The following is a 14,283-nucleotide window of genomic DNA, read 5'->3' as shown; positions in this document are numbered from 1 at the left end:
CAACTAAACCAGATTTAGCACTTTTGATCCCTCATCATGAGCAGTGCTAACCCCAAGCACGTAATGTACTCAAGACTATATCAAAAATGAATACGACGTCGCCTGGGTGATGCGATGTAGATCACAAGAACAAGGCCCCAAAACCAGTCCAGACTGGTTGTTTCAACTGCTATGGGAGGCAATCTAGTCTGCCGTGGCTTGGTTCTTGGTTCTTAATTGGTTCAATCCAAAGACTTCTTACGTGGAGAATTGAAGAAGATTCGTTCCTGATTCGTGGGGCCCATGCCAGCTGGATGAAGACAAGATTGAAGGTCAATATTGCTTGCCTGGAGGTTTTCCTTTCAAGGCAAATTGAGCTGATTTATAGGAAGCTTTCCAGAATTTCAAGTGGGCCCCATGGCCAAATCATGGAGGAGTTTGACAGCTTTAATTAGTGCTAAATTTTATGAAAGATTAGTCCTTGCATGGGGGATTTCATTGAGTAAACTTGTTTCCTATTTTATTGGTTGCTTTATGTATTTAATAGTTTGTATTCCTAAGACTTTCTATTTCAGCTAATTAGATAGATTTATTTTGATTTGTAATTAGTTTCCAATTTCCTTTCCACACAAGGAAGGATCCAACTGCTATAATCAAATTTATCATTATAAATAAAGGACATGGCTGATTTACAACCAAATTTAATGAAGAAAAAAAGAGTTGGTTTATTCCAAAAAATAAACTGTGAGATACATTGAGGTGAGAGACCTCATAAGTGAGATGCCCTAGGGAAGAGTGAGAGGCTCGACCCAACCTATCCCCTTCTCTTCTACTTTTTTTGTTTTATTCTTCATCTTTAATTTTTGTTATTGGTTTCCTGCGACACCATCAAATCTGGATTTCTGGACTGCAAATTTCTTGAAGATTCCATTAGCTACTGGAATATCGATCATACTCTAAGGTTGGTTCTTGTCTGAACCAGCTCCTACATTAATTGGTATTAGAGCTAGAAGGGCAACAGATAGCGTCGATGATTGTGGAGTCTACTACTCACTATAGGTTGATCATGCAAGTTTGATTTAACTTAACCAAACTCGTGGACGAGTTTTTTTTTTTTTTTCAAGATAGGGAGAGCTGATGTAGATCGCAAGAACAAGGCCCCAAAACCATCCAGAGCGGTTGTGGGATTCAACTACTATGGGAGGCAATAGCCTGGTTTGGTGTGGCTCGGTTTTTAGTTCTTGATTCGTTCAACTGATCAAGATTCCTTCCTGATTCTTGGGCCCCATGCTAGGGGTGTCAATTCTGAGCCCGCACCAATAGGCCCGACTAAGCCCAAAACGTTTATTAAACGGGCGTTCACAGTGCAGGTAGCTAGCCTGTCAGGCGTCCGACCGAACCGACACATTTATACGCCTGGCTTGAACCGACTCATTGTAGCCCGACCCAGCCCGACCCCCTTTAATATTACATAAAATTCTTATTTTGCCACTGCTAGTAAGAAACTAATCAAGCTTTCTTACCCTTTTCTTTGTAATAGGATTTTATTTAATTAAGCTTTGTTTTGTATGTTGTAACGGTCATAATCTCTTCTTTTTTTTCGTAAGAACCATAATCTTATATCATTTATCTTCCTTATTAAAGATTTGCGTCATATATTTCTAGGCCTTCAACCCACTTAAGAAAATAATTCAAGAATAGGCACGTTTAGACTTAAATAGGTTTGTAGCCCGGTTAAGGCCCGTTTAAGAAAGCCCGACACCGACCGGCCCGATTATAAAGCGTACCATGCCCCTCAAAGCTAGGCATTCATGGTGCAAGGCTTCCACGTGTTCAAGCCCAACTAGGCCCGGACGAGACCGGCCCAGCCCGGCCCGACAGGTTGACACCCCTACCCCATGCCAACTAGATGAAGACAAGATTGAAGGTCAATAATGCTTGCCTGGAGGTTTTCCTTCCAAGGCAAATTGAGCTGATTTGTAGGAAGCTTTCCAAAACTTCAAGTAGGGCCCATGGCCAAATCGTGGAGGAGTTTGACAGCTTTAATTAGTGCTAAATTTTAGGAAACATTAGCCCTTGCGTGGGAGATTTCATTGATTAAATTTGTTTCCTATTTTATTAGTTGCTTTACGTATTTAGTAGTTTTTATTCCTAGGACTTTCTATTTCAGCTAATTAGATAGATTTGATTTGATTTGATTTGTAATTAGTTTCCAATTAGGAATTCCTTTCCTTTCCACGCAAGGAAGGATCCAATTGTTGTAATCGAATTTATCATTATAAATAAAGGACAGTGCTGATTTACAGCCACGATTTAATGAAGAAAAAAGAGTTGGTTTATTCCACAAAAAAATAAAAATAAAAATAAAAATAAAAATAAAAAAACTGTGAGATTCAGTGAGGTGAGAGACCTTGTGGGTGAGATGCCCTAGGGAAGAGTGAGAGGCTCAACAAACCTATCCCCTTCTCCTCTACTTTTTTCTGATTATTTCTTTATCTTTAATTTTTGTTACTAGTTTACTGCAACACCATCAAATCTGGATTTCTGGATGGCAAATTTTTTGGGGATTCTATCAGCTACTGGAATATTAATCCTATAATTTCATTAGGGCTGAGAGATGTAAGGAGATATATGGGTTTAAAACTAGTAGATCGGGTCCTGTAATATCCCATCTCCTTTTTGCCGATGATTGTCTCATTTTCTCCAAAGCAGGGGATAATGAAGGTCGGCAAATTTCTAGGCTCATTGAGAGCTATTGTAGTGTTTCTGGGCAGATGCTTAATGTTGATAAAACCAGTATTTGGTTTAGTCCTTGTACTCCATCTCTTGTCATGGAGAGGTCTTTAATGCAACCGGGTATAGGGAGGTTCCCGACCTTGGCAAATATTTGGGTCTTCCAACCAATTTTGGTAGATCCAAAAAGACTCTCTTTTCTTACATTATTGATAGAGTGCAGAACAGACTTTCTGGGTGGAAGGAAAAACTACTGTCCGCAGCAGGTAAGGAGATACTCATTAAGTCTGTTGTCTCTGCTTTGCCCTCTTACACTATGTCAATGTTTCTCCTTCCTTCCTCTTTATGCCATGCTTTGGCTAAAATTGTTAAACAGTTTTGGTGGAAGGATAGCACTGGGAAAGGGGTTTGCTGGATTAAATGGGCCCAGCTTTGTAGGAGTAAAAAAGAGGGAGGGTTGGGGTTCAGGGACATCCACTGCTTTAATATTGCTCTTTTGGCTAGACAAGGGTGGAGGCTCATTCAAAATGAGTCCTCCCTTTGGGCTCAGGTGTTTAAGGGCAGATATTTTCATTCTTCTTCTTTTTTTGGAGGCCAAGCCTAAGGGTAGGTGCTCCTGGGCTTGGCGTAGCCTACTCAAGGGAAGAGAACTCCTAACTCAAGGGTTGTATAGATCTATTGGTAATGGCTGCTCAACAAATATTTTTAAGGATAGATGGATCCCTACTCTACCGGGTGGGAAAATCATTAGCCAAAACCAACATGCATCTGTCACTTTTGTGTCTGACCTTATTATGCATACTGTTAGGAAACGGAACTTACCTCTCCTTAGATCTATCTTTATGGAAAATGAGGTAAAGGCCATTGCCCAAATTCCCCCTTGTTTGTCTCCAAAAGATGACAGTTGGGTTTGGGGATTGTCAAAAACAGGAATTTTCTATGTAAGGTCTGCTTATTATACATCTCTAGCCCGGCTCTCAACTGGATCTGCATCTTTTGATCCCTTTTGGGCTGTCCTTTGAAACCTCAATATTGTTCCCAAAATAAGATTCTTCATTTGGAAGTGTTGCTCTAACTCTATTGCAGCAAAAAACCTTCTCTTTATAAGACATCTGGCCGCTGACTCTATGTCCACTATGTAGCAGTAAGGATGAATCTATTGTGCATGCGCTGTTCTTGTGCCCTTTCGCTGCCAGCTGCTAGTATGCTTCTCCCCTCCGCTTTAATGTAAATGAGTTCCATGGTGAGTGTTTCAGGGATTGGTTAAATTTCATTTTTGTGAAGTATAAATCTGTGCCTAATATGCAAGATTTTCATATTCTTTGGTCTTCGGTGATCTGGCAGATTTGGAAGAGTAGAAATGGAGTAGTTTTCAATAGTAACCCCCTGATCTTCAAGGAGTTTTAACTGCGGTTGCTGCATCCATTGCAGGACACATTCATTCTGAAACCCTTTCTGTCCCTGGTAGGCCTTGGCCGAGAGAGGTCGCTACGGGGCTGCTTCAACCTGAGTGCTCAATTATGCATACGGATGGTGCTTGGACAGCTTCAAGTTGCAAAGGCAGTAGAGGAATTATCATTAAATCTTCGTCTGGGGATTTCTATGCGGCTAGCTGCCGTAGTGGCCTCTGTCACTCTGCTATGGCTGCAGAAGCTGAAGTAATCTGTGATGGCGTCCTTCTTGCTGTGTCATTAAATCTCTCTGACTTGTAGTGATTGTTTGCCTCTAGTTATGGCTTGTAATAGGCGCAGTGCCTCGTTAGATTGGGCTGCTCGTTTGATTGTTGATGATTTGTTGAGGTTAATAGGTTCCATCTCTTCTGTAACCTTTAGGTTTGTTCCTCATAAGTCAAATAGGGAGGCACATTTTCTTGCTAAGGGTGCTTCTCTGTTCTCTCTTTCTCATGTCTGGTGGGTCCATCCCCCCCCCTTCTTGTAACCTTTGCTTTTCTGGGAAGGATTTCTTCCTTCTCTGACTTCTTTTAATAAAATTTGTAGTTCTGTTAAAAAAGAATATATATATATATATTAATCCTACTGTAGGGTTGGTTCTTGTCTGACCCAGCTCCTACATTACAATGAATCACAAAACAAAGGTGTACTATTGAATGGTTTTCCCTAAGCCCCCATATCAATTCGACTCTCAACCGCTTTCAAAGTCATGTCCTGCGAGACCGCATCATCCTTGATCCAAGGGAGCAGGCTAAATTAGCAACATTGAGCATCCTCTTCATGACCTGGTCTCAGGTAAGGAATATCCATTGGACCAACTCAATATGGTCCATGTGGCTTACACAGTGATGAACCAAGGATTCATATAGTCATTCCCACTCACAACCGAAATAAGTACATACAGTATGAAATGTACATTATGGCGCAACTCCCCCTAAAATGAGCATGTCATTTATAAAATAAGAGCACCACACAAATCTTGGGTTAGTGGCTCAATCAAATGCCTAACCTGAGTCATTCAGCCCAGTCACCCTCATGGCACTTTCTGAAGTCTCATCTCAGCTCCAATTCAAGTTTGCCAGCCTCATATATATGTTGTTACCTCTTGTAATTTTTCATTCTTCTTCAATCAATTCACAAAAATTGAAGAGCAGCAGCTTTTTCTAGGGTTCTTGTTGATTCCTTCTCCCTGGGTTTGCTTAGATTTCAGCTAGATAAATCAAAGCATATGGCAATGGTTATCGAGTCCATCACATTTACCCTACATTAAATTCAGTTGAACTTTGAAACCTTCGGTCGTCTAGAATCAAATTCTCTCCATTGAGAAAGTACAATTCAATAGACAAACTAATGTGGCACAAAATTATTTTGCATTATGGTTGAATGGTTAGAGATTAACAAATACCAATACATACTATGGATAAAAGATGAAAAGAAGTTAATGTGGAATCATATCAATCCACAATAAAAATCAAATGAGCCTACTGAAACAAAGGAATCAGATAGACCACATGTAACCAACATTATTTAATGTAAAGTTCAATCAGATTCCTGAGGCTAAAATCACACACCTCTGATTGCCCCTGCAGAGATGCAAGTAAATCTTTCACAGAAGGGTCATTTGGGTCAACTCCTGGAAGCTGAGAGAGAAAAGTAACATGACATTAGCAGGTAAGTTAATACTGATCATTTATGGAGTTGGTAAGTGTAAATGGCATACCGAGCCAAGTATAGATGACAGAAATGACTGGTCTCCCAACACTTCCCTCATCTCTGTCTGATTTGCTGAATCTTTTGCATTGTCTTGAACAGACATTTGAAGAGCTTCAAGCAGCAAAAAAAGGGTAACAGATAAGAAAAATTAGAACTAAATCCCAGAACTTTATCAGATGGGAGACAACATTGCTCAGTCTTCCCTTTCATATACTTAGTCACCCATTATTACATATAAAACAAGAACAAAGGTAGTAAACGCCAAGCTCCTGAGTACTCCCAAAAGATTCAAGACAACACCATTGCTAGATGCCAGGAATAACCAGAACTTTAGGAAAAGTTGTTGAAATAATCCAAAAATAAAGGATAAGGGAATATTAGAGAAACACTGAGAAAAAAGAAAATTTTCCAATGCTTTCTGTACAATACTTAAAATAAGCATGAGTACGTAATAGGATCCAAAAAGGATCGATAAAAAAAATCCAGGGTGAAAAGCAAAGGACAAATAAGCTTGAAGTTACTTGTTCGTATTGGGAACCACTACAGAAAGCGTCACAACACCCGCAACTGCACACTCCTATGAGATCCAATCTTAGTTAAAATATCTCTACTGGAATCATACAATAAAATGGAATGTTGAAGCGACCCTTGAAGAACTGTTCCAACCTCCTGTTGTAGAAGTACATTTTAAGGCCAGTGACGTGAATTCAGAAGTGTTTCAGAGTCTCGGACTTCTAAATAGCCATCTTATTTTTAGCAAGGACATCATGGTATTGCTTCCCCACAAAGTCGGCATACTGAGAATATGTTATTTATGTCACTACTTCATTCCTCAAACTCACCAAAAGTTTCATACCAATCAGTACATTAATTTAGATCGGCACTATCAGAAATATAACAACAAACTCAGCCTTATCCCAACTTAATGGGGTCGGCTACATGGATTCATCCAAAAAAAAGGTGCGTAGGAAGATGATAGATGAGAGTAATACGAAAGAGGCAAAGCCCACTAAGTTCGGACAATCTCAGCTAAATGGGGTCGGCTACATGGATCCTTGCCCTCCAATATGCTCTATCCAAGGAGATACTTGGGAAGAGACCAAGACTATGCATGTCATTCCTCACCACTTCGCCAATAGTCATTTTAGGCCTACCCCTGGCTCTTTTAGCTTTCTTCAATCTGAATTAGGTCACTCCTCCCTACTGAAGCGTCCTCAGCTTTCCTTTAAACATGTTCATACCACATCAAACGACTTTCTCGGAACTTGTCATTGATCGGGGAAACTCCCAAAACAGCCCTAATATGCCCACTCCTTACTTTATCTTTCCTAGTTTTGTCGCACATCAATCTTAACATCATCATCTCCGCCACATAACTTCTTCATATTACACTTCTTAAATGCCCAACATTCCACCCCATACATCATAATTGGACACACAACAATCCTATAGAATTTCCTTTAAGCTTTAAAAGGATACATCAGTCAAATAACACTTCAGTTGTACCTCTCCACTTCATCCATCCCACTTTAATTCTTTGTGAAACATCATTCTCTATGTCAACTTCATTATTTATGGTTGACCCCAAATATTTAAAATAGACACTTTGTGGAATCTCTCTCTCCTCAATTGTCACCAATTCATTGTCTATCAAAGAGTGGCTACAGTTACACATTATATACTCAGTCTTCAATCTATAATCTCAAAACCTCTTGTTTGCAAGGTTGATCTCCATAGCTCCAACTTAGCAATAAGCCCTTCTTTAGCTATGCATGAAACCTCCTCAGCCATTCAACTTCATTATATCACACTAGTTTTTTATCGAAATCCATCCATGCCTATTCTCACCACTCCTACAAAATGCCTTTTCAGCATACCCATTGTTCATGTGTCCTCTAATTTGCACCAAATCACTCATTCAAAGGCTTTCTAATGTAAGAGAGTACGACAGTAAGAAAGCTACGACATTGATGCGGAAGCATGCCAGAGAGGAATTCCTCTGGTTCAATAAAACATTGGATCTGTTTTTATATCTGGGAGTACTATATTGCAGAAAATCAGACTAATCCTGTCACTTTCCAATGGGCTTGATTTTGGAAGGACAAAACTCATCAGTGAGATTTTGGCACCTTTTGAAAGGTTATCGAGTTACTATCCAATGAGCCAAGATCTTGCCATTCAAAGCTATATTTGGAAATTTATGACCACTTTCCAAAGTATTGTCAATCTGAGACAAGATTACTATTTTAAGAAGTCTCATTAGATTAGGAATTTTATTTTGAGTTTATTTAAAAACTAATAGTTTTATTTGTTTAAGAAGGGGGTTAAGCACTCAGGAATTGTTAAAATTGTAATAAGGGTCGTCCAATAAGAAATCCTAGTAGGAGTCAATAAACCGTTTGCACACCCTTTTTCTTTGGTTCATTCGGATGTATGGGGTCCTTGTCCCATTACTTCCAAATTAGGTTTTCGACATTTTGTTACTTTTGTTGGCGATTATTCCAAAGTTACCTGAATTTATTTAATGAAGCATCGTTCTGAGTTATTCTTATTTTTTGTGCATTTGTTGCTCAAATTCAGAATCAGTTTAATTAATTATCAAGGTTTTACGAAGTGATAATGCCAAGGAATACTTTTCTAGTCCTTTTTCTCAGTTTATAGCTGGTTTTGGTACGTTACATCAATCTTCCTACTCAAACACACCGCCAACAAAATGGTGTTGCTGAGAGGAAAAATACGCATTTGATAGAAGTTGTTTGGTCTCTTTTATTTGAGATGAAGGTGTCCAAATTATTTTGGTTAGATGCAGTTTTAACTGCCTGTTATCATATTCATCGAATGCCTTCATCGTTGTTATAGGGTGTTATTTCCCATTCTTTGTTGTCTCCTTCTAACCCTTGGTTTATTCTTCCTCGTATTTTTTGTTGTGTTTTGTTTTATTCGTAATCATCATCCAGGTTTGTCAAAGTTGGATCCACATGCACTTAGGTGTATCTTTTTTGGTTTATTCACGGACTCAAAAAGGTTATTGTTGTTATTTCCCTACAGTTCAGAAATATTTTGTTATTGTTGATGTTTTCTTCTTTGAGTCAGTTTCTTATCCGGATGAGTCCGTTGTTGTGTTTGAAATGGATGATGATCTTCCCCTCTATGTTGTTCAACATTATTCTCCACAGCTTACCACAGATACAATGGTGCCACCACCACCTCCACCAATGGTGCCCCCCAGCTTCCACATAGTGCCCCCCACCACCCGTTGGTCCAATCGTCTATACTCGTCGTCCTCGTACAGAATCAGCACCCCTTGTCAAAGATCCCAACCTCGTCATCTCCGCCTACGGTCCCTGATCCAAGTATTTCTCTTTCTGATGTTGATGTTCCCATTGCATAACGTAAGGGTGTTCAAAGTTGTACCCATCATCCCATTTCAAACTTATGTTTCTTATTCTGGTATATCTTCATCTTTTCATACTTCTCTCTACTTTGTCTTGTCATCATGTTCCTAAGTCTGTTGCAAAGGCATTATCTAGTCCTAGTTGGAGGACAGCTATGGAAGAGGAGTTACTAGCTTTGGATGCAAATCATAATTGGGATCTTATACTGTTACTCCAGGGTAAGTCCGTTATTAGTTGTCGATGGGTTTATGTCGTTAAGGTAAACCCATATGGTTCTCTTGCTCAATTGAAGGCTCGTCGGTTAGTGGCCAATGGCTATACACAGGTGTATAGAGTTTATTACCTAGACACTTTCTCATGTGGCCAAGTTGGCTTTTGTTCGTATTCTGATATCTTTTGCTACTTCTTCTCATTGGCCATTGCATCAGCTCGATGTAAAGAATGCTTTTCTTCATGTAAATTTACATGAAGAGGTCTATATAGAGCAACCACCAGGGTTTGTTGCTCAGGAGAAGTCTGGTATGGTGTGCAAACTAAAGAAATCCTTATATGGCTTGAAGCAGTCTCCTCGGGCATGGTTTGGTAGGATCACTGATGTGGTTCGTGTGTTTTTTGGTTGCCCAAGTGTGACAATGATCATTCAGTGTTCTACGAAAGACTGGCATAAGAAGGATATTTTTGGTTGTTTACGTTGATGATATTGTCATCAGTGGAGATGATATTGAAGGGATCCGAAGTCTGAAAACACATCTACAACATAAGTTTCATACCAAGGATCTAGGACGATTGAAGTATTATTTGGGTATTGAGGTTGCTCAGTCAAGAAAAGGTATTTCCCTCTCTTAAAGGAGATATGTTCTAAATATGCTCATAGAGACTGGAATGTTAGGGTCCAAGCCTTTGGATACTCCTATGGATCCAAATGTGAAGCTCACAGTTGAGAGGTGATTTGTTAAACGATCCTAAGAAGTATCAAAGATGGGTGGGAAAGCTTAATTACTTGACAGTGATTAGGCCTGACATTGCCTTCCTTGTCAGTGTCGTAAGTCAGTTTATTTTGTCTCCACGGACGTCTCACTAGGATGTCATTATTCCTATTCTCCGATATCTCAAGAAAAGCTCCAAGTCTTGGTATGCTATATTCTGATTATGGACATGGTCGTATTGAGGGCTTTCTGTGATGCTGATTGGGTTGGAACTCCTATTGATATGCAATCAACTACTGGATATTATACATTTGTTGGTGGTAATCTTGTGTATTGATAAGGGTGAAGCAATTGTTGACAGAACTTGGGATTGAGTGCACTTCGTCTATGCAGTTATGGTGTGATAACTAAGTTGCAATCCATATTGCATCAAATCTAATGTTCCATGAGAGGACAAAACATGATGCAGATCAAAGCTTGAAGAAGAAAACAAAAACAAGAGTCAGAAACCACTGTTCATGAAACACTGTTCACATAAACAGACAGAACAATAACACGAGTTATTGTTCATGTGACACTGCTCACATGAACAGTACTTTTGGATTGATATCTTCTACTTTAGTTTCCGATTTAGTTTAGTTTTGTTAGTTTCTATTTTCGTAGTGAGCAAATTAGTCAAGTTAGTTTCCTTTTTTGTTAGTCAAAGAAGTTTCTACTTTTCTGATTTAGGCTAGTTTCCATTATGTTCAATTGTTAGTTTCTAATTTTGTTAAGTTTGGTTAGCAAGTTAGACACAAATTAGAAAGTCTTATTTCAGTCTATTCGTTTCTTTTTATTTTATTTCTATGTCCAAGTTTTGTAAGGATATTAAAGCCCATTGATCATAATGAAAAGATAGAATGAAGTTTATGAAAATTGAGTGTTTACTCATGCTGAGATAGCTATTACCTTGAGGGGTGAGATACCCAAATCCTAAGGCTGAGATGCATATTTATAATTCTTCTTCCCCCTTCTCAACCCCACCATCGAATTCTCTTTCTTTTTTATTTTTCTTTTATTTGTTTGCTGTGAGAGAGTGTTAGAGTGATCAAAGAAAGTTTATTGAAGCCTAGAAGCACCACCGAAAGATGTCAAAAGTTTCATAATTCATGTCGACAACATAACCCTCAATTCAGCCATCAGAATTATCTCATCTTCTGAGGGTTTGTTGACCCATGTAGGACCATCTACTCCAAATTTCAGCTCCATCTGAGCCATGGTTTGTGAGTTATCAAATTTCTCCCTATTCAGCCAGATTTTGAGATCTTGCATGGGATTCGGATCACTTGTGATTCTAGTCTTACATTAAAACATATTGAGGTTGACTGTCACTTTGTTTGGGAAAAGCTACAGCAAGGAGTTATTTATACAAGTCATATTCGCACAAGAGAACAACCTGCGAATGTTTTCACCAAGTCTTTGGGGACTAGCAGAGTGGACTATATTTGTAACAAGATGGGCATGATTAACATCTATGCTCCAACTTGAGGGAGAGTGTTAAGAGTATATCCTTGGGCTTTCCTAGTCCCAGCAGGACTGTCCTAGACCTATTAGGACTGAGTTCTATTAGGAGTTAGCAGTTAGTATTAGTTTCCTATTATGTTTTGTTCTATCCCATTTCTAGTAGGACTTGTAATGGTATCTATTTAATGAATGAAGGTCAGCAGCCTCTTTACATTTATAACCTTTTTATCAGGACTTATATTTAGATTCCTATTTCTACTACATGAAACTACATAGTAAGAGTCAATAGACATCAGAATTGAACAATAAACAAACAGTAGCAGCTAGTTGTGTTAAATACAAATACACGGAAAAAAAAAATCTCAATAGGATATAAGAGCTTACCAAAAGCCAAATCTTGATCCTCTTTAGTTGCCTCCAACATATCTGGGTCCACTGAGGGATCAGGTTTAGCATCATCCATTGACATTGCAATAGCCTGCTCTAGTAATGCTGCCTCGTCATCCTATTATTACCAGTAAAAGAGCAGTTAAAGAAGAAATACTTGGTTGCATATCTAAAGCCAGAGAGGACAACTAATCTTGGGAAATCCTATCCCTAACAGATGCACCATTGAGAGAAGGATCTATAAAAAATAAAATCTGGAACTTCTGAATTAATAACATCTTGTATCGGTAGCATCCAAGGATAAGAATTTCGATCTCGAGGCAGGTTTCGACCCAGCTCGAAACCGAGATATGGTCGAAATCTGAGAAACCTGGTCAAAACCAGGTACTTGTGGGGCAAAATTCGACAGGTCATGGCCTGGTCAAAACTAGCGAAACTAGTCAAAACCTGGCTGGTCAAAAGACTCAAGACTACCAAAATCTGTGAAATATTTTCAAAACCAGTAACTTTTTCAATTCGAACCATGGTTTCATTTCGACCCTGCTCGAAACTGGGAAATTTCAGTTGAAAATTCAGATTTAGAACTGTGGTAGCTCCCAAGACTTCTCCATTCATTTTTCCCCATGAAAATATTCACGTGACTACCACACCAAAGATGTCATAAAACTTGTCAGGTCAAGAAACAGAAAGTCTGGATGCCATATGTTCTATAATGACTACCTTAATGCATTGTACAACATCATGAGTTCTCCTTTTTTCCATAAAAATTTGCTTCCACATGTTTCATTTTAAAGGCAACTAATAGTTTTCAGACACACTTGCATCCCTATGCATATATGCAAACAAGATACCGAACCATATTTTTTCCTTTTACAGCAAATATAAGAATAAGAGTACAACACATGCAATAGTTCTAAGCAACAATAAAGGCAATAGTAGCACTCGAAGCAAAACAACAACAATCAACAACCTTATCCCGACTAAATGGGGTCGGCTACATGGATCCAATAAGGAAATAAGAAAATAAAGAAGCACAAAAGAGAGGTTAAAATGAAGAAAAATGGAGATAAGAGAATAAGGTAAAGTTGTAGTCAAAGACGCATCACGGGAATATCCCCTATAAGGGGTCGACAGCATGGGTCCTTGTCCTCCCCAAAACTCTATCCGTAATCATACTAGAATCGAGCCCCTACCATATGCATATCTTTTCGCACCACTCATCAATAGTCATATTGGGCCTGCCCCTACCTCTTCGAAGCAGCAGCAGAAATAACACTAATAGCAACTAGCAGCATGTGCAAGGCATATGCAAGGATAATATCACCATAGTACTGATTAAGAAAGTAATGAATTTTGAACTGGAGATGTATTACAAATTTACAACCAATCTTTTGTTCAGAAAGGTTTCACTCTGTTAGAATCACTTACTACAACTATATGAATATCGACGAGTAAATTGAAATCTCTGAGGAGAAAATTGTTTCAGATAAGGGATCATAGTTTTTAAGGCGCTGGTAAGGCGACTACAACTATATGAATATCGACGAGTAAATTGAAATCTCTGAGGAGAAAATTGTTTCAGATAAGGGATCATAGTTTTTAAGGCGGAGAAAATTGTTTCAGATAAGGACAAGTAGAAATCATATATCCATTTCTTGCTTCCTTTCATTTCTACACTGGACGAATAGGGTAGCAATCCATACCTTCATGAGAGTAAGGGGGGAATGGAAAATACTTATAAAGGTGACAAAAGAATGCAGATACAGAAATCAGGCATCCCAAACCTTAAGAGTAAAACAGGGGGGCCAAAAAGAGAAAAGAGTGGAAAAATAAAAATAAAAAAGGGGGAAGAAAAAACCAGCTGCAGAGAGCAATGTGTGGACATTCTTCAGGAGAATTAAGGGGAAAAAATAACCAAGAAGATTTTCACTAAAAAATCTAGAAGGATGAACAAAGCAGGAAAGAAAAGAGAAGAAAAGGGTTCAAGCTGTCAATTTTGTAGTGGGAGAAGAGAAAAAGGAAAAAAAATGATTTGAAAAATTGTCAGAATGGTAGACAAAAGAGGACGAAAAAGAAGAGGATCAAAACTGAAAAAAATAATGTGGAAAATGTCCAACAAAAAGAGATGATGGATTCTCTCTCAATATGTAAATGGCATATATATATAGATATAGATATATATGTATATGTAGATGT

The 14,283-nt window shown here is 38.6% G+C and overlaps 1 protein-coding gene across 1 annotated transcript in view; it reads right to left on the bottom strand.

The window, feature by feature from the left end:
• The window catches only part of LOC122057977 (26S proteasome non-ATPase regulatory subunit 4 homolog), a 29,044-nt gene extending 16,813 nt beyond the window's left edge, over positions 1-12,231 (bottom strand). The window contains exons 1-3 of the mRNA XM_042620354.1: positions 12,085-12,231; positions 5,884-5,987; positions 5,735-5,803 (exon numbers count right to left, since the gene is read on the bottom strand). Of these exons, the coding sequence (XP_042476288.1) occupies positions 5,735-5,803; positions 5,884-5,987; positions 12,085-12,169 (258 nt within the window). The 5' untranslated portion in view covers positions 12,170-12,231. The remainder of the gene's footprint in view (positions 1-5,734; positions 5,804-5,883; positions 5,988-12,084) is intronic.
• Between the last annotated feature and the right edge of the window lie 2,052 nt (positions 12,232-14,283).

This window comes from Macadamia integrifolia, chromosome 12 (assembly GCF_013358625.1).
Source record: "Macadamia integrifolia cultivar HAES 741 chromosome 12, SCU_Mint_v3, whole genome shotgun sequence".
In the NCBI taxonomy this organism is placed as follows: domain Eukaryota; kingdom Viridiplantae; phylum Streptophyta; class Magnoliopsida; order Proteales; family Proteaceae; genus Macadamia; species Macadamia integrifolia.
The sequence above is the reverse complement of the archived record's forward strand: the minus strand, read 5'-3'. Positions and strand labels throughout refer to the sequence as shown.